General features: G+C 45.0%; 1 protein-coding gene across 4 annotated transcripts in view; it reads right to left on the minus strand.

The window, feature by feature from the left end:
* TMEM241 (transmembrane protein 241) overlaps nucleotides 1-25,884 on the minus strand; it is a 117,759-nt gene that overhangs the window by 49,240 nt on the left and 42,635 nt on the right. For all 4 annotated transcript variants that reach the window (XM_030552914.1, XM_030552915.1, XM_030552917.1 and 1 more), the window contains 5 exons: nucleotides 23,065-23,110; nucleotides 21,323-21,358; nucleotides 10,456-10,490; nucleotides 8,637-8,706; nucleotides 378-471 (listed from right to left, as the gene is read on the minus strand). In XM_030552914.1, the coding sequence (XP_030408774.1) occupies nucleotides 378-471; nucleotides 8,637-8,706; nucleotides 10,456-10,490; nucleotides 21,323-21,358; nucleotides 23,065-23,110 (281 nt within the window). The remainder of the gene's footprint in view (nucleotides 1-377; nucleotides 472-8,636; nucleotides 8,707-10,455; nucleotides 10,491-21,322; nucleotides 21,359-23,064; nucleotides 23,111-25,884) is intronic.

Below are 25,884 nucleotides of genomic sequence, written 5' to 3' on the forward strand. Positions count from 1 at the left end.
CTTTGTGGTTCTGAAAAGCAGTGCTTCCGGGAAGGAAGAGGCAAGAAGGGAAATAATTGCTGGCAGACACTGATGTGATTCTCAGCAGCAGTATCTCACAAAAAATACCACCTGTGGAAAGTATCTAACTGCAGGGCTTGGAGCCAGTAGGTCAGATTCTCAGCTGGTATGGCCCATTATTTTGAGGGTAGCCACAGGTGACTGAAATGGGCTGCCTCAACTCTGCTATGTATAGGATATGAAATAGACAGATACACCTTGTGTCTAATGAGAATGGCTGGCGGGGGGAAGGACAGGGATATGGAGGTTCAACTAGCTCACAGTTTACTCACTGGAGATACAGATCTTCCAAGTTCAGCTGATGGTCTCTCTCTTACCTTTGCAAGGAAACTCCAGGCTGCATATTGCCATGAGGATGTGATGCTTTTTAGCTTCACTGTGTGCAACATCAGAAAGAATCCCAACAGTCCACTGTAAAGAATTGAAAAAGCTTCCATTAATAAAGAGAATTCTCTTAGCTTCTACTAGCCTGAATCTTACAGGTTTCTTGACATCTCTTTTCCTATTACAAAACTAAAAAAATGTTCCACAGGTAGTGTTGTTCAAGAAGTGGAGTTGCTGATTTGATAGACAAAGAACTTATTTTATGTCCAAGAGACCCTATTTTTTTTCCAGTCAGGGGCTGCAGTATAAGAAAGAACATTTGATGACTTCATGCTTGGTCTTTAATGGGTACCAAAATGCACTAGCATAATCCATGCTTTACAGGTGACTGGAAATGTGAAGTCAAATTCTGATGTTTCAATGGCTCTCATTCAAATCATTCAAGATTTCAATGGGAGCCAGACATGTACAATTGGCCCACACTCTCACTCAGTCCAACTTCTGTGATCGCTTGAGCTGAAACAACCATTGGAGAATTTCAGTTTCTAGTATTGCCATGTTGCCTAACCTTCCTAAAGACACAAACTTCAAATTAAAATGTCAAATGTATCTTCAGTTATGGTGGATAAAGAATAAATTAATAAATGTGTAGCATTAGGGAATAAGACATCCTGATGCTCTTAACTTAAGTGAATTCACAGAGCCATTGAGGGTTAACTAGTAATGGGGAAAAGGAAGAGATTCAAAGAAATGCTTCAAAAATACGTATGCAACACATTGTGGCATGGCTAGTTCAATGGACCAGGGACATAAAGGGTTGCAAGACATCATCACTAGCAGCATGGGAGAGTGATGGGGTAATGAGGCTGAGAAGGGGCCAATTAACCAGACAAGTCACAGCTGAGGGGAATTAGGTGGCCTAAGTAATCCCCTGAATGATGATGGAGCCCAGCTGAGAAGAGACAGACAGGGCTCATATAAAGCGAAGAAGCTAGCAACAGAAAGGGCTGCAGTCCCCCTGAGGCAACTCATGGGGACACATGTGGGTCAAGTGCCCCACAGATTTCTTGGGGTGCCTTGGTGGGGACACCCAGCAGCAAGGAGGCAGCACTCTCCCTGTGTTCCTAAAGCCTGGGGAGGGACTTGCTCTGCAGACCATTCACTAAGGTGTCTCTGGGGTGGTGGGGGAAGTCAGAGCCAACAGTGGGTCCCCAGCAGCAGGAAAAGCAAAGCAGCCCCATGTGATGGGGGAGGAGCTCAGCTGCCCCCCACGGCATGCTGCCCCAAGCACGCACTTGGCATGCTGGGGCCTGGAGCTGCCCCTGCTCTGCACCAACAAAGGGAAGTATAGCTATGTGCAGTGAGAAGCTGTCATAAACAGATAGCTAAGGGTTAATGTCTCTTTCACCTGGAAAGGAGTAACCTGAAACACCTGACCAAAGGACCAATCAGGAAACAAGACTTTTTCAAATCTGGGTGGAGGGAAGTTTTGTGTGTGAGTTCTTTGTTCTTTGTCTTGTGTCTGACCCTCTCGGCTCTGAGAGTGATCTTTCTGTCTCCTGGCTTTCTAATCTCTTTTTCCAAGTTGTAAGTACAAGAATAGTAAGACAATAATAGGTTTATATTGTTTTCTTTTGTATTTACATGTGTGTAGTTGCTGGAATGTTTAAATTGTATTCTTTTTGGATAAGGCTGGTTATTCATTTTCTTTGTCTATGGCTTGTTGCCATGCTCGCTCCTGCCTTAGGCTTTCCTTGGAACTCATATTTTTGCCCATGATCATCCCAGTGGCCATGCTGGGGTGAACAGAACCAAGGACCAGTTGGGGAAGTCCTTCCACTGGGAGGGGATAGGCAAGGACGTTGCCAAGTATGTCCGGTCTTGTGAGGTATGCCAAAGAGTGGGAAAACCCCAAGACCAGGTCAAGGCCCCTCTCCAGCCACTCCCCATAATTGAGGTCCCATTTCAGCGAGTAGCTGTGGATATTCTGGGTCCTTTCCCAAAAAAGACGCCCAGAGGAAAGCAGTACATACTGACTTTCGTGGACTTTGCTACCCGATGGCCAGAAGCAGTAGCTCTAGGCAACACCAGGGCTAACGCTGTGTGTCAGGCCCTAACAGACATTTTTTCCAGGGTAGGTTGGCCCTCCGACATCCTTACAGATTCAGGATCTAATTTCCTGGCAGGGACCATGCAAAAACTGTGGGAAACTCATGGGGTGAACCACTTGGTTGCCACCCCGTACCACCATCAAACCAATGGCCTGGTGGAAAGGTTTAATGGAACTTTGGGGGCCATGATACGTAAATTTGTCAACGAACACTCCAATAATTGGGACCTAGTGTTGCAGCAGTTACTTTTTGCCTACAGGGCTGTACCACATCCCAGTTTAGGGTTTTCACCATTTGAACTTGTGTATGGTCATGAGGTTAAGGGGCCATTACAGTTGGTGAAACAGCAATGGGAGGGGTTTACGCCTTCCCAGGAACTAACATTCTGGACTTTGTAAGCAACCTACAAAGCACCCTTCAACACTCTTTAGCCCTTGCTAAAGAGAACCTAAAAGATGCTCAGGAAGAGCAAAAGGCCTGGTATGACAAACATACCAGAGAACGTTCCTTCAAGGTAGGAGACCAGGTTATGGTCTTGAAGGCGCAACAGGCCCATAAGATGGAAGCATCATGGGAAGGGCCATTCACGGTCCAAGAGCGCCTAGGAACTGTGAACTACCTCATAGCATTTCCCAATTCCTCACTAAAGCCCAGAGTCTACCATGTTAATTCTCTCAAGCCTTTCTATTCCAGAGACTTACAGGTTTGTCAGTTTACAGTCTAGGGAGATGATGCTGAGTGGCCTGAAGGTGTCTACTACGACAGGAAAAAAGACGGTGGCGTGGAGGAGGTGAACCTCTCCACAACCCTGGAACGTCTGCAGCGGCGACAAATCAAGGAGCTGTGCACTAGCTTGGCCCCATTGTTCTCAGCCATCCCAGGACGGACTGAACGGGCATACCACTCCATTGACACAGGTAATGCTCACCCCATTAGAACCCCACCCTAACTGGTGTCTCCTCACACCCAAGCTGCTATAGAATGGGAGATCCAGAACATGCTACAGATGGGTATAATCTGCTCATCTACCAGTGCATGGGCATCTCCAGTGGTTCTGGTACCCAAACCAGATGGGGAAATACGCTTTTGCGTGGACTACCGTAAGCTAAATGCGGTAACTCATCCAGACAACTATCCAATGCCACGCACCGATGAGCTATTGGAGAAGTTGGGACGTGCCCAGTTCATCTCTACAATAGACTTAACCAAGGGGTACTGGCAAGTACCGCTAGACGAACCTGCCAAGGAAAGGTCAGCATTCGTCACCCATGCGGGGGTGTATGAATTTAATGTCCTTCCTTTCAGGCTTCGAAATGCACCCACCACCTTCCAGAGGCTGGTAGATGGTCTAATAGCAGTACTGGGAGAATATGCAGTTGCCTACCTCGATGATGTGGCCATTTTTTCTGACTCCTGGCCCGAACACCTACTACACTTGGAAAAGGTCTTTGAGCGCATCAGGCAGGCCAGACTAACTGTTAAGGCCAAAAAGTGTCAAATAGGCCAAAACAGAGTGACTTACCTGGGACACCAGGTGGGTCGAGGAACCATAAACCCCCTACAGGCCAAGGTGGATGCTATCCAAAAGTGGCCTGTCCCAAAGTCAAAGAAACAGGTCCAATCTTTCTTAGGCTTGGCCGGGTACTACAGGCAATTTGTACCACACTACAGCCAAATCACTGCCCCACTGACCGACCTGACCAAAAAGACCCAGCCAACTACAGCTAAGTGGACTGATGAGTGTCAAAAGGCCTTTACCCAACTTAAGGCAACACTCATGTCTGACCCTGTGCTCAGGGCCCCGGACTTTGACAAACCATTCCTAGTAACCACAGATGCATCTGAGAGTGGTATAGGAGCAGTTCTCATGCAGGAAGGACCGGATCACAACTTCCATCCTGTCGTGTTTCTCAGCAAGAAACTGTCTGACAAAGAAAGCCACTGGTCAGTCAGTGAAAAGGAATGCTACGCCATTGTGTACGGCCTGGAAAAGCTACGCCCCTATGTTTGGGGACGGCGGTTCCAGCTACAAACTGACCATGCTGCGCTAAAGTGGCTTCATACTGCCAACGGGAACAATAAGAAACTTCTTCATTGGAGTTAGTTCTCCAAGATTTTGATTTTGAAATTCAGTACATCTCAGGAGCTTCTAACAAAGTAGCTGATGCTCTCTCCCGTGAGAGTTTCCCAGAATCCAGTAGTTAAAAAGTGTTCTTAATATGTAAAAGTCTGTTAGTTATATACTTAGTGGTATATGTAAAAGTGCATGTGTTATATTAATCTGTTTATTTTAAAGTTCTAGGAGAAAATCGCCACCAGTGAGGTTCCCCACTGTCTGCAATTTGGGGGGCATGTTATAAACATATAGCTAAGGGTTAATGTCTCTTTCACCTGGAAAGGAGTAACCTGAAACACCTGACCAGAGGACCAATCAGGAAACAAGACTTTTTCAAATCTGGGTGGAGGGAAGGTTTGTGTGTGAGTTCTTTGTTCTTTGTCTTGTGTCTGACCCTCTCAGCTCTGAGAGTGATCTTTCTGTCTCCTGGCTTTTTAATCTCTGTTTCCAAGTTGTAAGTACAAGAATAGTAAGACAATAATAGGTTTATATTGTTTTCTTTTGTATTTACATGTGTGTAGTTGCTGAAATGTTTAAATTGTATTCTTTTTGGATAAGGCTGGTTATTCATTTTTTTCTTTTAAGCAAATGACCCTGTATTTGTCACCTTAATACAGAGAGACCATTTTTATGTCCTTTTCTTTCTTTTTATATAAAGCTTTCTTTTTAAGACCTGTTGGAGTTTTTCTTTAGTGGGGACTCCAGGGAATTGAGTCTGCAGCTCACCAGGGAATTGGTGGGAGGAAGAAGTCAGGGGGAAAATCTCTGTGTTAGATTTACTAAGCCTGACTTTGCATACCCTCTGGGTGAGGGGGGAAAGAGAGATTAGCTCTCTCGGTACTTCTGTTTTCCAGGACTGGAAACAGGGAGGGTGGAATCCCTCTGTTTAGATTCATGGAGCTTACTTCTGTATATCTCTCCAGGAACCCAGGGAGGGAACACCTGGAGGGGAGGAGGGGAAAGGGAAATAGTTTATTCCCCTTTGTTGTGAGACTCAAGGAATCTGAGTCTTGGGGTCCCCCAGGGAAGGTTTTGGGGAGACCACAGTGAGCTAGGCACTGTATAAATCCCTGGCTGGCGCCAGCGTTATCAGGTCCAAGCTGGTAACTAAGCTTGGAGGTTTTCATGCTAACACCCATATTTTGGATGCTAAGGTCCAGATCTGGGAAAAAATGTTATGACAGAAGCCCAGGAACATTTCTTCTTAAGTCATCTCTTAAAAACAAATCTTGAGGTAGATAAAATGCCCATTAGGACAAATGGCAGATATATTGCTGACATTCTGCTTTTAGGCCAGGGATCGTGTGCCTTATTGTGCAGTTTAATACTCCTCCCACTTACTAAGACATCACTTGTATCGACTAGTTCTCATTGCTTTTTGTTCACTTATGTGTTCTCTTACCCCCAATGCAGTCCAAACTGAACTGCTTTCAAATAAATACAGCCCCACTGTGTATTGGTAAAAACTATCCAGCTTACTTTTATTATACATCTTCTGGGGTCCTTGGCAAGTCCTTCCTGATCCCCCAAACACACACACTTTTTAAAAGGCTGATGTTAGCTCATGGAGGAGTGGTGAAATAGTTAACAATGGTGACATCTAAAGTATCATCATGGGCACCTCAGTGAAAGAAATGGGGCAGTTTACACCTCACAACTATTGTTTCAGGCACTCTGCATGCTCAAGCTGACATTGCTGCATTGTTTATACTTACTTTGCATTTGTGAAGGTTTTCTTCAGAATCATAACAGCTAGAGACTTAGGCCTGGTCTACACTGCGCACCTTACAACCGTGCAGCTGTGCCGCTGCAGCCGCAGCATTGCAAGCCGCTCTCTGTCACCGGGAGAGAGCTGTCCCAGAGACAAAATAAGGCCATGTCTACACTTGCCATTTAAAGTGGGAAAAGTCCCTTTTTTGCACAAAAACCATGGGAGCATCTACACTTGCCACTGATTTGAGAGGCATACAGCTCTTACTGGTGAGGCTCTTGCAGTGATGTGCAAGTGAAAACTTTCTGTTTACACAGCTTTCAGTCTCTGGAGGATATCCTACAGTACCTAGGTGACCACTCTGGCCAGCAGCTCTGATGCCAGATAAACAGACATCCACCCCTTCCCCTGTAAAGTCCCCGGAACTTTGAAACTCCCCTTCCTGTTTTCTTGGCAAGTGCTCACTTATCTGGCCAGGTAACAATGCCTGTTCCACAGAGCAAACAATCCCCTCCTTGGAGCAATGCTGAGCTACTGGAGCTGATCAGTGTTTGGGGAGAGGAGGCTGTGCAGGGACCCAGGCTGCCCCATGATCACCCCTCACCCCCTTCCCACAAGACCCATCGTCAAAATGGAGAGAGCTGCTCTAGAGCACTGCTCTCATTGGAAGTGCTGCTACTGTAAACACTCTGACACCTGAGGAAGTAAATGAGTACACAAACTAGCGCTTTACTTTCACCAGTTCCCTATCACTGGTGAAACTTATAGCGCAAAAACTCTGCAAGTGTAGACATAGCCGCAAACCACCCCCAATGAGGGGCGGTAGCTTCGTGGTTGGGAGAGCGTCTCCCACCGACAAAGTGCTATCCACAGCAGCACTTTTTGTTAAAAATTTTGTCATTCAAGGAAGGGCTTCAATCCCCTGAGCAACAAAAGTTTTAATGACAAAAGTACAGGGTAGACATAGCCTTACTTTTCAAAAAAAATGAAAGTGAGAACTCAGAGCAATTGAGAGGTCTGCCCATATACCTCAACTATTCCTTTGTGCCTCCACTGTGGTGCAAGCTTCACCTTTTGGAAAACACAGATGTAAAGTACTATTTAACACAGGGTAGGGAGAGGAGAGCCTAGAACACTGGTGACAAAAATCTGAGGCCCCTAGTGAGTGAGAGGATCTCTGGGCTAGTTGCACCTCTAGAGTCTGAAACTGGGTCTTGTCTACTGGAGGAGTGACCACACAGCTGTTGTGGAATAACTATGTGCACACTGTATCCTGGGGTAAAAGTGACTTGATTACAAAATAATTTCTTCACTGACAAAGAGAAGTAATTATTCTGCAATAAAGACACTTATTTCAGAACCAAGCATCCACACAGGGGAGTTAGTCCAGAAGAGATTTTACTTACACACACACCCACACCTACCTACCTCTCGCTCACACACACACACACACACCCCTACCTCTCACTCGCTCTGAAAATAAATTGTAGCATCAGGACTGTGATCATTTTTCACATTATATCAACCCTTTCAATGGGTAAATAAGCTCAAGTTAAGAAAATAAGAAAAATCCCAAGAAACATTACAACTATTTTAGAACCATTTAGCATGAAAGTTGAAATTCAACTTAAAAATATTAATGGATCTCGTGGACAAAGAACAGAAGATTAAGAGAAGGCTGCAAGTTTCAGCAGAGTTAGGAGAAATAGAATAAATAATGTAATTCTCACAGGATAACATTATTAGGCTGTGAACTGTTGCTACTCAAAATTGTTACAGCCTTCTCCTTTTACGCGACTAACCCATTCTGCCAAATAAAAAGATGTACAGGCAAATAAATCCATGCACACTAATATAATGCTGAAGACTAATGCCTAGTAATCACCACAAAAAGCAAGTTTTACAAGGCCTACTCCAATTTGGGAAGTGTTTGAGAGATGCTAAGATAACACTTGGTCCTGCCACAAGTGCAGGGGACTGGATTAGATGATTTCTCAAGGTCCTTTCCAGTCCTACAATACTATGCTTTCTATCAAAGCTTTGCTATGGTATGTAAAACTATTTTAATGGCAGCAGGGAACCCTCATGGCCACACTGCACATACCCATATCCTTTCCCCCCTGATAAATTTGAATCTCAGGCCCTTAATGGCATTTCAGAGACAGTCAATGCTCTGCAGCTTTACTGGCTTGTGCCAAGAGAGACTATTGTATCTAACTCAGATTTTACTAGTGTTTAACTGAGAGTCAAGGTTGGAAGTTGACGGAACCAATTATTCTAAAAGCATTCACACACCCCAGTATGGAGAGGTTACCTGGCACAGCAGCTGCTATGAAATCTGTAGAAGTACAGAAATGGAAAGTCCAAGGCACTGAAGAGATCACCTGAGGAACAAAGTAATACGCTCAGTGGAAAACTGGCAAAAATACCCATAGTTACAAACAATTAGGGAACAGCAATTAAATAGTCATTACAGTATTCGTTTAACATTCCTTTACAGCTGCCTGGCTCTTTAAATTACTAAGATTTCCACATTTATAATGTTTTTAATGATTCATTCCTGACTTTCTCAGTTCTAGCTGGTTCCTGCCTTCTGTTCAAAAAGGGGGCAAGGGTTGTAGAAAATGTAAAAGTATTCTTGGCTAATATGTTTCTAATGGCACATCAATGATTGCGTTGACACTGCAGTTTCCAATGACCAGGCATGCACCACATTCGCTACTTTTACTGGAGGGCCCCTGGGGTGAATTTGTTTCCACTGAAGTCAGTTAATTCTTCTAGTTCCATGCTGTGCAACAGGAAACATTTACATGTATTGGCTGCTTCCCTCTCTGGAATTTGAACTCTGTCACAAACAGCAAGTCAGGAGGTTTAAAAACGTTCTTCCAAATATGACCAGAGTAGGGCTGGTGAATATTTTGCATTTCCAGGAAGTCTGACCCATAGAGCCCTCAGGAGTACCTGGTGTCTGGAGTTCTCTCACCTCCAAACTCTACAAATTCTCAAAGTGTTTCCCTTCAATTTTTAAAATGTCTGCCTATTTCACTAGGCATTTCTCTTTTGTAATTCCTGATGGGAGGAAACAGCAGGCACAGTGGCTTTATAAAGCACCAAAAGCTCCCACTAGCTGAAGAGCTGTACCTGTTCATTTCTTAAATACAAAGGAAAAAGTATTTCTGACTGGTTGAATCCTCTGTATAAAGAAATATGGACAGGTTCCACCACCATTGCTTTGACTAGTAAACCACGAATTTGCCAGGAACTGGGAATGGGCGACGGGGGATGGATCACTTGATGATTGATTACCTGTTCTGTTCATTGCTTCTGGGGCACCTGGCACTGGTCACTGTCAGAAGACAGGATACTGGGCTAGATAGACCTTTGGTCTGACCCAGTATTGCCATTCTTATGTTCCCTGTTCTAACATACCTCACCTCCCTGAATTATTACTTATTGTTGGCCCTATGGCCAAAGGGAAGGACTAAATTCTACCTTGGGCTGTTATGGAGGGGAGAAGTGAATAGTGGGAAAAAAAGAGATCGCCTTACTCCATGTGCAAGCAGCAGAGTGAGACCTCTATTTAGCATTGAGAAGAGCACGAGGAAGGAAACCCAGCATCCAGGCTGGCTGGTAGGCCTTGGTCTCAAGGGAGCAGTCTACCAGCTAATCCTTGGGACTAGCCCCCAGTCAGCTAAAATGCAGGTTATAGTCTGCAGTATCTGTTAGTCAGGGTCCCATGCTGCTCCTTTGCAAAGGACAGGTAAGGTCCATATGACAGTCTGTCAGATGCTATTAAATATCAGTGCATGGATATCACAATGATAGGCTCCTTTCCCCTCTCCTCTCTGAAGGTTGTATCATGGCCTAGATAGTCCTGATCCTACTCCCAGTTAATTCAGTAGCAAACCTCCTAGTTGTGCAGGATTCAGCCCTGTGGGAGGGCCTGAGACAAGTTTACTACTGTTATTTTGTCATGGCCTTCGTGCAAGCAATTCCATGTGGTTTTCTTGTTGACTCCAAGATTTTGCACCAGGATGCAGAATCTGTTCTTAAACTGCATACATTAAAAAAAAAAAAACCACCACACAGAACCTATAAAAAATAAATGTTAACACATTCTCTAGTCACTTTACCTGCAGGATGGGATGCAGAGGCCAAAAGCACCACACTAAAGAAAGAAAAGATAAATACTTTATTATAAATTGAATACAGGAGGGTAAACAAACAAACAAACTGCCCACAAATGGACAGTGCACATAGCTGTTCATTAATGAGTAAAGTTCTCCCCTATGCAAGGGGATAGCACAGGCCTCTGTATCACGTACGTCATCAAAATGAAGCTTAAGTGGGACTATAGTGCATAAGACTTCAGCTGGCTCTCTGTACAAGAGTGAATTTTGACCGTGTGTGTGAAAACACATGATTTGTGGGCATGATTGTGGTAAATGCATGTGCAAATTAAGCATCCAGTTCCACATGTATGTTTGTGCAAGCACCGTGCACCCATATTTGTGAGCACTTAGATGAAAGGAACAAGTATTCATCTTACAATTAGAACATCTATAAAGAAAGAGCATACTAGTGAAACTCCTGACCTCAGCAGAACTAACTGCATTTAGCTTTCTTTTCTAAAGCTATTCACTGCTGAGTTCCAAACACACTCACAACACTGGAAGAGGAATTTAAAAAAATATTTATTAATGCACATTTTCATGCATATATAAATTATAAAACCAATCAGGGCCAGGGCTTTTTTACCTGACTGACCATTAGTAGGCACTGCAGTTATGAAAGTGAAAAGACATGCTGAAGGCATCACAATTTCCCCCAGTTGCTACTGTCTCTTGCAGTCCTAGGGCAGATCTAGGATAGTTGCAAGGTACCAACCCAACCAGTAAAGCCATGGAGGCCTACACAATGAGGAGGAGTTGTGACTGCCAAAGACAGGGGCTGCAGCAGGGTCTTACTAGAGTTCAGTGAAGCATGGAGCTTTTCTGGCTGGCTCAGGTCATTTGTTGATACTAAAGTCCCAAAGGGTGTGGAGGTGAGGGTCCTGGCTCTGAAACCAGTGGTGCAGCACACAAGGCAAAGGGGGAAATTACATGTTAAGCTTATGGTCAAGTGGCTTAGGCTTAACATTTTCTTCAAAGAACTTAAAATATATATTACCTGGTGGAAAATGTCCAGAGTCTAAATAGCTGTATTTTTAACAAACCACTGTTGTGCCACAAAGATGTTAAAAAGTCAACATTTCTAAATAGTTGGACACATAGTATGTAATTCTCTGCTGTTGCCTCCAAACTAGATACCCAGAAGGAGCTTCAGTTAAATAAACCCCAATTCCACAGATTTACTTATATCATCAATTCTGCTGGTAAACATAGCAAAGGAGGTGAAGGCACGTGGCTTATTACTCAATATGAACCACAACAAGGGGATGGAAGCACAAATAAAGCTCCATCGACAATGGCAAGAGCTACGGCTGTGCTACAGTCCCCGTTCTTGCTTTGTACATATTTTACTGATAAGATTATGGGGAGTAGGAAATGTGTATATGTTTGCCTGGGTAAGAAACTTCATCTGCAAGCAAGGGGAACTGATAACCCTTCAACATCCCAGGCTCAGATCCAAAGAAAACAAAAATCTTCGTGGGGCACGGGGCAGCCTAAGCCAGTGGGTTAAAACTGAAGTAAGCTTCACTTTATTTATGTTCTCAACTGGGCATCTTGTGGCACTGCCTGAACGACTCTGGGACTTCCCAAAAGACAATTTAGGACACTAGGCAAGGGAGAAGGAGTAGAAGCACTAGATCTCTGTGATTTTCCCAAACCCACTATATTTTACTTTGGGCTGCACCTCGTAGGCTTTTCTGTCTGATTATGGGGCAGTTTTGTCAGCAAGAAAAGCAATTTATGCCTGCAAAGCTGCCTTTCATCATAGTAAAAAAAGCCAGTGCAGCTTTTTGTACTCATAAATGAGAAAGCCTAGCAACTCTTCCTAAAACCACTTCTAATGTGGGTGTGTACTCTATAGGCTTTACACATATTTCTGTCAACACACTTGAATCAAAACCTGAAAACACCCCTCCTCTTCTATATCCCAGGTTTCTCTTGGCCAGAGACTGCCAGTTGTCTGGCACTTCAGTTTCACAGACAAACATCCAATAGATTAAGAGCAACAAACTCAGCCTTTGCTCAGCCTATGGAATTGCCATCATTTCAGGTTTTTAAGCACAGGTTAGACAAACATTTGTCAGGTTGGGGTGTATTTAATCCTTCCTTGTTGTTGGGGGGGGGGAGGTGTGGACTAGATGACCTCTTGAGTTCCCTTCCAGCCCCACATTTTACGATTCTGTGTAAAGAGTGGCACACAGCCACCTCTCCACAGGCAAAAACTTGGAAAGGAATTGTGACTCATTGTTTCTAGGAGAAGCAATTAGTGCCATCACTTTCCAGATGCACATTACTTTGCGCTCACACTGCACACCCTGCCAGCTCTGCTAGTCACAACATAGGGTGGGGAGGAGGAGAACGGAACCAAAACTGCACCCCGTTCTTGCCCAATTGCTGTGGGGGAGAGTACCCAGCATGCACTGCCACTCTTTGCCCACACCTCGCCCACGCTCCAGCCAAGAGACAGGGTGCACTAGCATCAGCATGTGTGAGAGCAGGACTACTACTGGCACTGTTAGGATAGGCCACAACCTGCCCTGCATGTATGTTTCATCCTATGCAAGAACTGCAGATAGCCCTCCAGAGATAGTGCTTCACTATCACACTAAGTGTCCCAGCACCTCACTGCTATTTCAGATCTGAAAAACTAGGGAAGTTCAAGAGTCTTTTCAAATCTGCAGTCTAAAATTATTTGCATCTTGCCTTGTGAACAATAGCAACAGAGGCAGACTGGCATTTTGCAGATTAATTCCCTGTGATTTATCATCCATGTGCTGATTAAAATAACAAACCCACTTTAAGTCATGACAAAATAAGCCCTGTAAAGACTGGGGATTATACAGCTACTGGAATTAGCTCTAAATTAGTTTTGCTAGTAAACAGAAGACTCAGCATTCCATACAATGTATATAGTATTTCCACCATTTTATCAAAGTAGATTCTTAAATAAATTTAAACCGTATCTGTCACAGTCAACACACCACTCATTTCATGTGGAGGGTATGGCAGGGGGACAATGACCAAAGCCCAAACACACAATAAATAGGAAGAGAGGAACAAAGGAAAAGGAAGAGTGGTAAACACATCTCTTTACTGGTTGAACCCTGATATGTCTCTCAGACCTCTCAAAGTGCTGCTAAATTTGAAAGCAACAAGATGAGTTAAAGCCCATGGAGAGGTAGCTGTGTCCTGCGGCTCTATTCTCAAGCAGCAAAATGCCCCCTGAAGAGAACAGGACAATAAGACTGAATAAGACAACCCAGTTATAAGGGAGGCCCTCAAAATGGTCAGCTAGAGCACCCAGTCGATGATACTGGAACCAAACTTCCCAGCTTTTAGAGACAAAAAGTTTCTGTCTGGGCTATGTGACTGACAGATTTGCAGACTGGTAAAAGTGAACTTTAATAGGCTTTTCTATAATCGTTTTTAGAAACATCACATAAGTGGTGGTCAACTTTCTGAGAAAGATACTTTAAGTGATGAGGTGTGAGAAATGCTGTATTTTCAAAATCCAGCAAATCCTTCTTCAGACCTATCTTGTTCTGGAAAGTCCATCTCCATGTTTCTAATGCCCACACTAAAGACAGTCTTCCAAAAAAATTCATTCCAGATTTTAAACGAGAACCAGTGCATGCAGGGACAGGAGGCATTAAGATGTTTAGTTTGTTTCAGTTACACTCTTGGCAATACTAGATGGAGCAAATATTTGATCTTTTAAAAAAAGAACTTTATACTAATATATTAAATCCATCCAATAGCTTGGGGCAAAAATTTTAATATGCTCCATCCAGACATCATCTACAGTAAAAGTGAAACTGTTTTCATAACCAGGCGGTAACACTTTCATCTGACCCTTTTACAGCAATCACTGTCAAGTTGTGTTCACACGGCGGCATTTTCTGGCATAGTCAAATGTAAACCATCTGATCAGAGTTAGATAATATGAAGAAACAGGCACCAGCAGCATCAGTATGCAGCAGAGGCTGCCCCTTTCCACACCGTCAATACGCAGCAGAGCTACAACTCGTCTAATAGTGTGAAATTTCCTGAAAAGTGCTCGAGTAGACATGGCTAGTGAGAAGGACCATACATGCACAGAACCTTGCATTTCAGAAGACTGGGGCCTTGTTTGAACTAGGATACAAGGTGTGTTGTTAGCTAACACATGCTAACTAACACATTCTAGAAGTCTAGTGTAGACCAGGCAGTGAGTACAACATTCTAAGTTGGGTCAAGCTTAATCTTAGGCTTCCTCACAGGCTTTAACTTGACCATCTTAACTAGGGTGACCACATTTCCCTATGCTGAACACGGGACACCTGGTAAAATTACTTGTATTCAAGTGAGTTCAATGGCAATCAATCAGAACTATGCACTACAAACATTCAAATTAACATCAGGCTGACTGAGGCCTTGGCTACACTTAAGAGTTGAAGTGCTGGTGGTGGCTTTATAGCACTGTAACTCACTCCCCGTCCACACTGGCAAGGCACATACATATCCCTGGCTACAGCGCTGCTTGTACTTCACCTCCCTGAGAGGACTAAAGAGTATAGCGCTGCTGCTGCAGTGCTGGGGTGCCAGTGTAAACAGGGAATAATCTTAGTACGCTGTAACTGACCTCTGGAAGCTTCCCATAATGCTTTTAAGTAAAGATTACTCCCTTTGTTTTGTTGTGATGCCTCTCTTTATTTTGTTGTCAACTCTGGGCTCCCAGAGCTGCTTATCTAAAAAAACAAACATAGCTACTGTTTGCTGTGACGGAGCAGAGGCAGGCAGGGGGGCTCCCTTTGGAATGCCCACAGCTAGTGTTTGCTTGAGGAGAGAAGCAGCGCGGCGGGAGGGAGAGAGGAGAGGGTCTGTTTTGGGGAGCGGCTGCTTATCTGGTCTGTGAGGAAAAAAACCTATTTGCTTTCAGTGAGTGAGAGAGGGGTGGGGGAGAGGGTCGGAACTTGCAAGGCAGGGAGCTGACACAGTGTCGGCTCCAAAAATCCACTCGCTCTCTCCCCCACGCTCCCTGTCACACTCCACCCCACCCCCCCTTTTGAAAAGCACGTTGCAGCCATGTCCTGGTATAATTCCCCACTCTGAACCTTAGCGTCCAAAAGATGGGGTACCAGCATGAATTCCTCTAAGCTCAATCACCAGCCTAGAACCCGTAGCGCTGCCACCAACCAGGAATTCCAGTGCCTGGTACACTCTGGTCCTCCCAAAACCTTGCCCGGGGACCCCCAAGACCCAGACCCTCTGGATCATAACACAAGGAAAGTAAACCCTTTCCCTCACCATTGCCTCTCCCAGGCTTCCCCTCCCTGGGTTACCCTGGAAGATCACTGTGATTCAAACTCCTTGAATCTTTAACCAGAGAGGAAAATTTACCTCCCCTCCTCCTTTCTCTCTCTCCCTCCCAGACTCTCCCTGAGAGAGAAAGTAATCCTAAGACAAAGAGAAAATTAACCTCTCTCTCCCCCTTCCCTCCTTTCTCCCCACCAAGTCCCTGGTGAATCCAGACCCAGTCCCCTGGGGTCTCACCAGAATAAACAAAAAACAATCACATTCTTAAACAAGAAAAGCTTTTAATTAAAGAAAGAACAAAGGTAAAAATTATCTTTGTAAATTTAAGATGGAATATGTTACAGGGTCTTTCAGCTATAGACACTGGGAATACCCTCCCAGCCAAGTACCAAATTAAAATCCTTCCAACCAAATACACATTTAAACTCCTCCCAGCCAAATACATATTTGCAAATAAAGAAAAGAAACATAAGCTTAGCTTGCCTTATCTATCCAGTACTCACTATTTTAAACTTACAAGAGCCTGTATGGGAGAGATTGGAGAGAAACCTGGTTGCACGTCTGGTCCCTCTGAACCCCCAGAGTAAACAACAACCAAAAACTAACAGCACACACAAAACTTCCCTCCCTCAAGATTTGAAAGTATCCTGTCCCCTGATTGGTCCTCTGGTCAGGTGACAGCCAGGCTCACTGTTCTTGTTAACCCTTTACAGGCAAAAGAGATATAAAGTACTTCTGTTCTATTAACTCCTACTATCTGTTTATGACAAGCCACTTAAATGCTGGGATAGCTGCCCATAATGCACTGCTCCCAGTGCTGCTAAACATGCTGCAAATGTGGCCACGACAGTGCGCTGGTAGTTGTCAGTGTGGCCAGACTGCAGCGCTTTCCCTACTCAGCTGTATGAAGACAGGTTTAACTCCCAGCGCTGTACAGCTGCAAGTGAAGCCATACCCTGAGCCCCTGTTAAAAAAATACTGCGTAGTTGGATTCTTTTTTTTTTTAACCTTCTTATCTTTAAAGATTTAGGGTCCACACAGGGAGCGGTGGCACACACAGTCCCATACACCTCTCTCACACTGGGGGGTAACCGACCAACCCCATCCTCCCTGCCCAGTGCTGTGTGCTGTCCATGCCTCATCGGAGCCCCAGGATGGACCTGCCTCTCCTGGTACCTGGTGCTGCATCTTCCTGAGGCAATATCGGGGTGGGAGGGAGGAGAATGGGACAGGACGTGCAGGGTCCCATGCCCTCCCTTCTCAGATTTCTTCCAGGGTTCACACCAGAAGATGGCCAGCATCAGCCTTTGGGCACTGTGCAGGAGGGAAGGGATGGGAGTTGCTTCCAGCCACAGGGGATGCGGGGTGGGGGGGGAGCGAGGAGGGAGAGATGACCTGGCCCATAACTTTGCAGAGCTCATCTCTTCCCCCATACCACCTCCCTCTGCCCCCATGGCTGGAAGAAGCTTGTCCCTTCCTGCCTGCACATTGTCAAAAGGCAGCTAACTGACATAACCCAGCCACCTCCTGTCCCCTGGCTACAGCGTGGGCAGGAAGGGGTTAAGACGTAAGGCTGCATTGTGAACCAGGGCCCAGGGAACCCCACCAGAGAGGTGACTCAGCAGGGGAGGGTGCCTAGGGGGCAGAGGAGCCCCGCACTCACTGGGGGCAGGACCTAGGGCAGAGGTTTGGGGGAGGCTGAAGAGGGTGCAAAGCCCCTGCCTGGAGGGCTGCTGGGCAGCCTGCGGAGTCAGGGCATGAACATGCTGGAATTGCTCTCTCCCCGCACCTTGCCACTCCAGAGCTTAGCTGAGGGGCGGAGAGGCTGCCCTGTGCCAGCGTTTTCTCGGGGCACTGGCCCAGCCAGAGGCAGTGGAAGAAAGAAGGAGCCTGCCAGCCAGGCTGCTGGTGAGCTGAGCACCCCGACCAGGGGCTGGTTCTCTGCACAGCACTGGGAGTGGGACACGCCTCACTGGGGGGGATATGGAGGAGCAGTGGGGCTGGAAAAGTGGGGCAAAGTGGCAAAACAGGGAGAAGACAGTGAGAGGGGGAGCACAGAAAGGCCGATGGGTGGGCAGCAGAGGTGACATGTAACCAGCTGCCACCTGGCACGTGCCCACACTCACCAGCCACTGCAGCTCACAGCCAGTGACAGCCGGAAATGGGACAGTGGGCGGGGTCCTGCTGGCCAAGAGCTGGCAGGCAGCATGTCTGTGCTGATGGACCAGCAGGGGGAGCAGCCAGCCTCAAACACTTCAGCTTGGCCCCGCCACCAGCCTTGTACTTCCACCCCCATCATCAGCCACTGGACCCCTCTCACTCACCACTAGTGGGCGGGGGGCTGGCGAGCAGGGATCCAGCCACCAGCAGGACCCGCCATCACGGATTGGAGGGAAGGGGGGGAAAGAGACAAAAACAGGCAAATTGTCCCGTATTTTCTAAGAAAAATTCGGGACACCCGCAGGAGGGCTGAAATACAGGACTGTCCCTTAAGAAACAGGACGTCTGATCACCCTAAGATTCTTAACATCTGTTAATGGCAGCTGTGCCCTAGGCTGACCATAACTAGCTAACACAGTTTTAAACAGCACTTAATTAAAATGTTCTAGTTAGCACATTTAAAAACAAAAAAAAACCCTGGTCTGAACAAGGCCTAATTGCCATGGAACTGAATGTCCCTTTAAAAAAAAAAATCCCACAGAGTCAAATCAAAGAAATGTCAGTTTCCAACCACCTGCCTTCCTTCTAATCAAAGAAATCAAACCAGCTGTTTTCTAGCATTTGCTTTGTGTCAGCAACTTCCAAGCACAGATGACCTGTAAAGCCCTGGATAATGAAACTCTTTGCAAGATGATGCTTGTTAATATTTGCTGCTTTTGAGAAGCTGAAAAAACACTTTGTCTTGATTCACACATTTTCACCACCGCTAAAGAAAAGCTTTAAAACTGGGATGCCGGCCACAACTACAATATCTGATCTTACAGCTCCTTAGCTACAAATGCTTTCTTTTCTAACATACAAACAGTAAATGTCCAAAAGCACCAGGTTCAATAAAACAGTTTTATGCTATAAATTGCCCAAATCTTCCTCTCTTTTTTATATTTGATTTGGCTGAAAGTTCTCTGAGGGGTGGGGGAAGCTCTAAACTATATGGCCATAGGGGGAAAAAAAACAAACATGTAAAGACTTTAAAACAAGCTTGGCAAAAGATGATAATTCTCAGGTTAAATGGAACCCCACATCTCTACTCGGCACAGCTTCTGTGGAATTTCACCCAATTTACACAGCAGGGAATCTGGCCCTAAATTTGCAAGCCATGCTGCAAAATTCAGATTTGATCCAAGATCTGAATCTAAGGTTTGGCCCATCTGTAGTTTTCCACTAAATGACAATGGAGATTCATAGTTCATGCATGTGCTAATTATATGGAATAGGATTTTATTGCTTGCTTTACTTTTCCACCTAATCATTAGACAATAGACCCATTTAGGATGTTCTAAGCAGAACCACTCAGTCAAGAGTTAATAGATTATTTTTGTGCATAAACACCATATTTGCAGTTATGTGAATGAACCAGTGTTCAAAATTACAACAGGTGTCTGTCTCCTTTGTCAAAAATTTGCTTTTTACTTGAGAAACTTAAGAGAACAGATTGATTGCCTTAGGACATGAAACTGCATCACGCAAATAGATACTCATACACTATCAGTGCATGCTGCATTGCCAGATTTTCATTGGCACATACAAAACCTGCATTAATAGCCTACTCCAGCTCACCTTATTAATGCAAATTGGAAAGTTTTATCTGATTAAGGTGAAGAGGCCTGGACCCTGCTTTTTAACTTTATGAACATAGAGTTACAAGGTAAAGGTAGTCACTTAACTGCCTTAGGTCTATCCCACTGATGTGTCTGTATAAGGCCGGCTCAGCAGGCACACACCCACAACAAAAACCACACAAAACATTTTCATCTTCAGTCATTCTTTCATCTGGTTCTGCTCCTACTTCAAGTTCTTGATTTTATTTCCCTTTCAATGTTATCTTTCTCTAGCACCATCTATTAATGTGCATGCCTGGTGCTCACCAGGAGTCAGAGAGACTCACAAGCAGATGAAAGCTGCCACAGTATTATTTCCCATCTCTCAATAACAAAGCAAAAGGTAAAATATTGACATACTTTGTGCCTGCTGTAGTAACATGAGGCCCTGAAACAAACTCGTGTCAGAGGCCCAGTCTGAGGCCTGAAGCCTGAACCAAAGTACTTTCAGGCACTGCTAAGCAAAAGCTGGGCTGTGAGCCAGAGGCAGGCCCCACTCACAGAAGTTTGCAAGAAGAGGGCTGCTAGAAGCAGGTGCATCCACACATAAGTGCTAATAAGAGGAACTTGTGCCAAGATGGCATCAGAACACTCCACAGAGTTAATGAGGAACAGGCAGTGCATCTTAAAGACAGGGTCAAAAGGACAACATGATGGATAGATCTGTTTGAACCAACATGATCAAAGAGGGAGATAACATCCAATGAGGGGCTGTTCCTCAATACGTCAGTAGGGATGAGTAATTTGTCCTGTAACTGTACAAAAGTAGGTCCTGGAGTGCGCATCTTTGTCCAGCCTAGGGGGCAGTGGAGTGTCCTGCCACTGACTGAGCTGTCTCCATTGCCAGGGGGCACATATTCGTAGTATGTCCTGTGGAGTCTATAGGAAACTATTACTGTGCTTCGTTTGACAATAAACCTGGCTCAGGTTCCTTCGCACCTTACTAGAGTCTGTGGTCTTTAGGGGTTCTCTCGGGGTTTGCTGTGTCACCTATCTGTGCAGAACTGGGGCAGCACACGAAGGGAACATGCATGCAGCCGACTGTTATCATCATCGACCAAGAGCAGAGCACCACACTGGTAGCCACTGACAACACTTGCCTCTAGATATCACTTGGTGTTTGGCACAGGCAGGCAAAAGGTGACTGGGGTCAGCATGGGTATGCACAGGCAAGCAGGGAGGTTTGATTACAGGGCCCTACACGGCTTACTTCAGATAAGGACTTGCAAGAATTCAGAAACAGCCATGCTCACTGACTTCCCTTGGCTATGATTTGATATGCCCAGTTAATGCCAACAACTAGAGGTTGGAATTATCTGCCCCATATAAAGCACCATTTTTAACAATCACAGTTATTGCCAATGCTTTTTACATTAGATGTGTCTATACCTAATACCACCCCTTTGGTAACAGCTGGTGTTGCTTGCTCCCCTCCAGGTTTGCTTTCATCAAGTCATTGTGTCAATCTTACCTTTGGAGATCAGTGATCACTCACAGTTAAAACAGTTACCTTTTCAAATGTAACTTGGCATGTACAACCATTATCTCACCCCCCAAATATTCTACTGTTGGACCCAGGCCCTTTTATAAAGATACATTAGATGTATTTGGTTAGCAGGAGCATCAGCTGTGCTTCCGAAACAAGGCACTGTTGAAAATGGAAACATCCACCACCTAACAACAATCACTGTGTATCAAAAGCAAATTCATTTTACCTGAATACATAGTTTATATATTGTTGGTCTAAATCACTAGGGAGAAAAAAGAAAAAAAATAAGAGTTCTATCAGTAAAATAGTCTAATGGCAGCACTTTCTAGCTAGCAATGATTTGAAATATCAATATATTAATTAAAAACATTTAAATGTTTGTAACAATATATCAAGTTTATTGCTCAGTCGTCCTTACTAAGGAAAAACGCCCATTGACTTCTATAGAAGTTTTGTCTGACTAAGCACTGGGCCCTTAAGGTATGTCTACATTGCAGTGTAAGCCCAGGGTTCGAACTCAGGCACAAGATTAACCAGGCTTCCACCTACACACAACTCACACTAACCCAGGGCTCGGATTCAGGGTCCCAGGACTGCAGGGGGATGAAAGGTCTGAGCCTGAGTCAAGCCGGAACCCAGCCTTATTTCTTTGCAGTGTAGCTGTGGCCCCACTGGACTCGTACTCTGGGAATCCACCAAAAGAATTCCACAATCTCATGGGCTGACTTTCTTTGTTCTCAGGAAAGGCAAGTTTGGTGGACAGTCAAATTTTCCCACAATGCACCATGAACAAAGGTCTGGAGTAGCCACCTTTTGGGAGGGCACTAGAAAGTCTGGGACAGGGGTCGGCAACCTTTCAGAAGTGGTGTGCCGAGTCTTCATATATTCACTCTAATTTAAGGTTTCACGTGCCAGTAATACATTTTAACATTTTTAGAAGGTCTCTTTCTATAAGTATATAATATATATAAGTAAATATTGTTGTATGTAAAGTAAATAAGGTTTTTAAAATATTTAAGAAGCTTCATTTAAAATTAAATTAAAATGCAGAGCCCCCCGGACCGGTAGCCAGGATCCAGGTAGTGTGAGTGCCACTGAAAACCACAAGTTGTCTACCCCTGCCCTACGTTAACAAACCCAGGGTCTGCTAACTCGAGTTCTGCTAACTTGAGCTTACACTGCAATGTAGACGTACCCTTCGTCGTTAAACACACATGGCAACCAGTCTGGAAAATAAATTTCAGTCTAACCATATTATAATACAGTTTATACATACATATCCTGCAGCAACAGGCACCCATATCCATATATGCTACTGCAGAGTAATGACAGGACAAATATCCAGGCTGACTTGATTTCAAAGGAGTTACTCACATGAATAAAGTTACGCAAGTGCTAAAGTGCTCATAGGATTGGAGTACAATTTTCAGAAGTGCTTAAATCATTAAGGCACCTAAATCTCATTGAAAGTCCATGGGTTTCAGGTACCTAAGTCACTTAGGTGCTTTTGAAAATTTTGTCCTGCATCTGTTATAGTGGACAGAGAGAGAAAAAAGAAAAGTGCAGACTCTGCAGCACTCAAGCTTAACACAAGCCAACGTTTTTAAAATAACTGTGCCAGGAATCAAGAAGTATGTTTTTCTGAATTAGGCCATGATTCATTAATAATGTACTGTTGAAAGTGAATTCAAGCATGAGTTAGCAGTGTTCATCTTAGTGCTGTATACAATACACTTAGGTGTAACGTAAGGGTGACAGTCAACGCTTTTCATTTTATCAGAAAAGTTACTATTGGTCAGTCGGTAGCCATCAAAGAAAGCTAATGTATCAAGGGTCACCTCACTTATCTCAATAAAGCAGAGTAGAGAGGCCTATAGTTTACCTGTCCTCTAAATAAATGTCTACCCCTCTGTGATGGCCATGCCTTTTCTTCAAAAAAGAAAAATATTTTAAAAAAAAAAAAGTTACCTTAAGGAACTAGTTTTCCACAACTTGTGAATGATTTTGTAAACCCCTGTAATTGAAATGACATGTGTAACTGGTCTAATATACGATCATTCTGGTTAACACAGTGTATTCATTTGATACTGGTACACGCAGATATTTGTACTTTGTACCAGCAAGGCACAAAGGATGCACACAATTGCTAACAAAAATAACCTAAAATAACTGTTCTTGAGGGCACATCTACACTGCAATAAAAGACCCATGGCACAGCTCCTCCTGGCACAGATCAGCTGACTCAGGCTTGTGGTGTTTGGGCTACAGGGGTATAACATTGTAATGTAGACTTGTTGTCTCGGGCTAGAGCCCTGGCTCTGAGACCCCACAAGGGGGTGGGTCTCAGAGCCCAGGCTCCAGCCTCAGCCCAGATATCTATACTGCAATTTTAAGCCCCACATCCTAAGCCCCAGGAGCCTGAGTCAGCTGATCCAGGCACTGACATTCAGTGCCACAGGTTTTTCATTGCAGCACAGACATACCCTAATAGTTCCTTAGTGTGCTTTGATCTATTCCTGTTTCAAAGCAAGTTAGATCAAAAATCACTAGAAAACAGTGCATGCCTGCAGTGTCCATGTGGACACTTAGGGTATGTCTACACTACAGGATTATTTCGATTTTACATAAACCGGTTTTGTAAAACAGATTGTATAAAGTCAAGTGCACGCGGCCACACAAAGCACAATAATTCGGCAGTGTGCGTCCATGTACCGAGGCTAGTGTCGATTTCTGGAGCGTTGCACTCTGGGTAGCTATCCCGTAGCTATCCCATAGTTCCCGCAGTCTCCCCCGCCCATTGGAATTCTGGATTGAGATCCCAATGCATGATGGTGCAAAAGCAGTGTCGTGGGTGATTCTGGGTAAATGTTGTCACTCATTCCTTCCTCCATGAAAGCAACGGCAGACAATCATTTTGCACCCTTTTTCCCTGGCAGACGCCATAGTATGGCAACCATGGAGCCCGTTTTGCCTTTTGTCACTGTCACCGTATGTGTACTGGATGCCGCTGACAGAGGCGGTACTGCAGTGCTACACAGCAGCATTCATTTGCCATTGCAAGGTAGCAGAGATGGTTACCAGTCATTCTGTACCGTCTGCTGTGCCATTGTAAATTGGCGATGAGATGACGGTTATCAGTCGTTCTGTACCGTCTGCTTCTGTCATGGGTGCTCCTGGCTGACCTTCGCTGAGGTCGGCCAGGGGCACAAAGACAAAAATGGGAATGACTCCCCAAGTCAATCCCTCCTTTATGGTTTATCTAAAAATAGAGTCAGTCCTGCCTAGAATATGGGGCAAGTGTACTAGAGAACCAGTGTATCAGAGAACCAGAGAGCACAGCTGCTCCGTGTCAGATCCCACAGAAATGATGAGCTACATGCCATTCTAGGGGGTGCCTCTGCAACAACCCCACCCGTTGCTTCCCTCCTCCCACAACCTTCCTGGGCTACCGTGGCAGTGTCCCCCCATTTGTGTGATGAAGTAATAAAGAGTGCAGGAATAAGAAACACTGAGTTTTTAGTGAGATAAAATGAGGGGGAAGCAGCCTCCAGCTGCTATGATAGTGGCAGGACATTAAACAGTGGCGGGGAGAGGAGCCCAGCATCCCACTGCTATGATAGTCCAGGTAGTACAGAATCTTTTCTTTAGACATGAAAGGGGGGAGGCTCATGGAACTCAGCCCCCAGTTGTTATGATGAGGACAGTTACCAGCCGTTCAGTACCATCTACAGGGAATGACCGGGAGTCATTCCTATTTTTACCCAGGCGCCCCCGGCCGACCTCATCTGAGGCCAGCCAGGAGCACTCACAGGATGATGAGGACAGCTATCAGTCCTTTTGTACGGTACCATCTGCCACTGGGGAGGGGAGAGGATGCTGCTATTCAGTGCCGCAGCACCGCATCTACCAGCAGCATACAGTAGACATAGGGTGACATATAAAGAAGTCAAGAAACGATTTTTTTCCCTTTTCTTTCACGGGGGGGAGAGGGATGGTAAATTGACGACATATACCCTGAAACACCCCGGACAATGTGTTTGACCCTATAGGCATTTGGAGCTCAGCCAAGATTGCAAATGCTTTTCGGAGACTGCAGGGACTGTGGGATAATTGGAGTCCTCAATACCCCCTCCCTCCTTCCATGAGCGTCCATTTGATTCTTTGGCTTTCCGTTACACTTGTCACACAGCACTGTGCTGTGGACTCTGTATCATAGCCTGGAGATTTATTCAAATGCTTTCTCATTTTGTCTTCTGTAACGGAGCTGTGATAGAACAGATTTGTCTCCCCATACAGCAATCAGATCCAGTATCTACCGTATGGTCCATGCTGGAGCTCTTTTTGGATTTGGGACTGCATCACCACCCATGCTGATCAGAGCTCCATGCTGGGCAAACAGGAAATGAAATTCAAAGTTCGCGGGGCTTTTCTTGTCTACCTGGCCAGTGCTTCCGAGTTCGGATTGCTGTCCAGAGCGGTCACAATGGTGCACTATGGGATACCGCCCGGAGGCCAATATCGTCGATTTGCGGCCACACTAACCCTAATCTGATATGGCAATACCGATTTCAGTGCTACTCCTCTCGTCGGGGAGGAGTACAGAAACCAGTTTGAAGACCCCTTTATATCGATATAAAGGGCCTCGTTGTGTGGATGGGTGCAGCGTTAAATCGGTTTAACGCTGCTAAAATCGGTTTAAACACGTTGGTAGACCAGGCTTTAGTGTGCAGCAGACTACTGTGGAACAGGTTGTCACAGGATGCAGCCCTCATTGCCGGACTGGCACCC

This window comes from Gopherus evgoodei, chromosome 2 (genome assembly GCF_007399415.2).
Source record: "Gopherus evgoodei ecotype Sinaloan lineage chromosome 2, rGopEvg1_v1.p, whole genome shotgun sequence".
Taxonomy (NCBI): domain Eukaryota; kingdom Metazoa; phylum Chordata; order Testudines; family Testudinidae; genus Gopherus; species Gopherus evgoodei.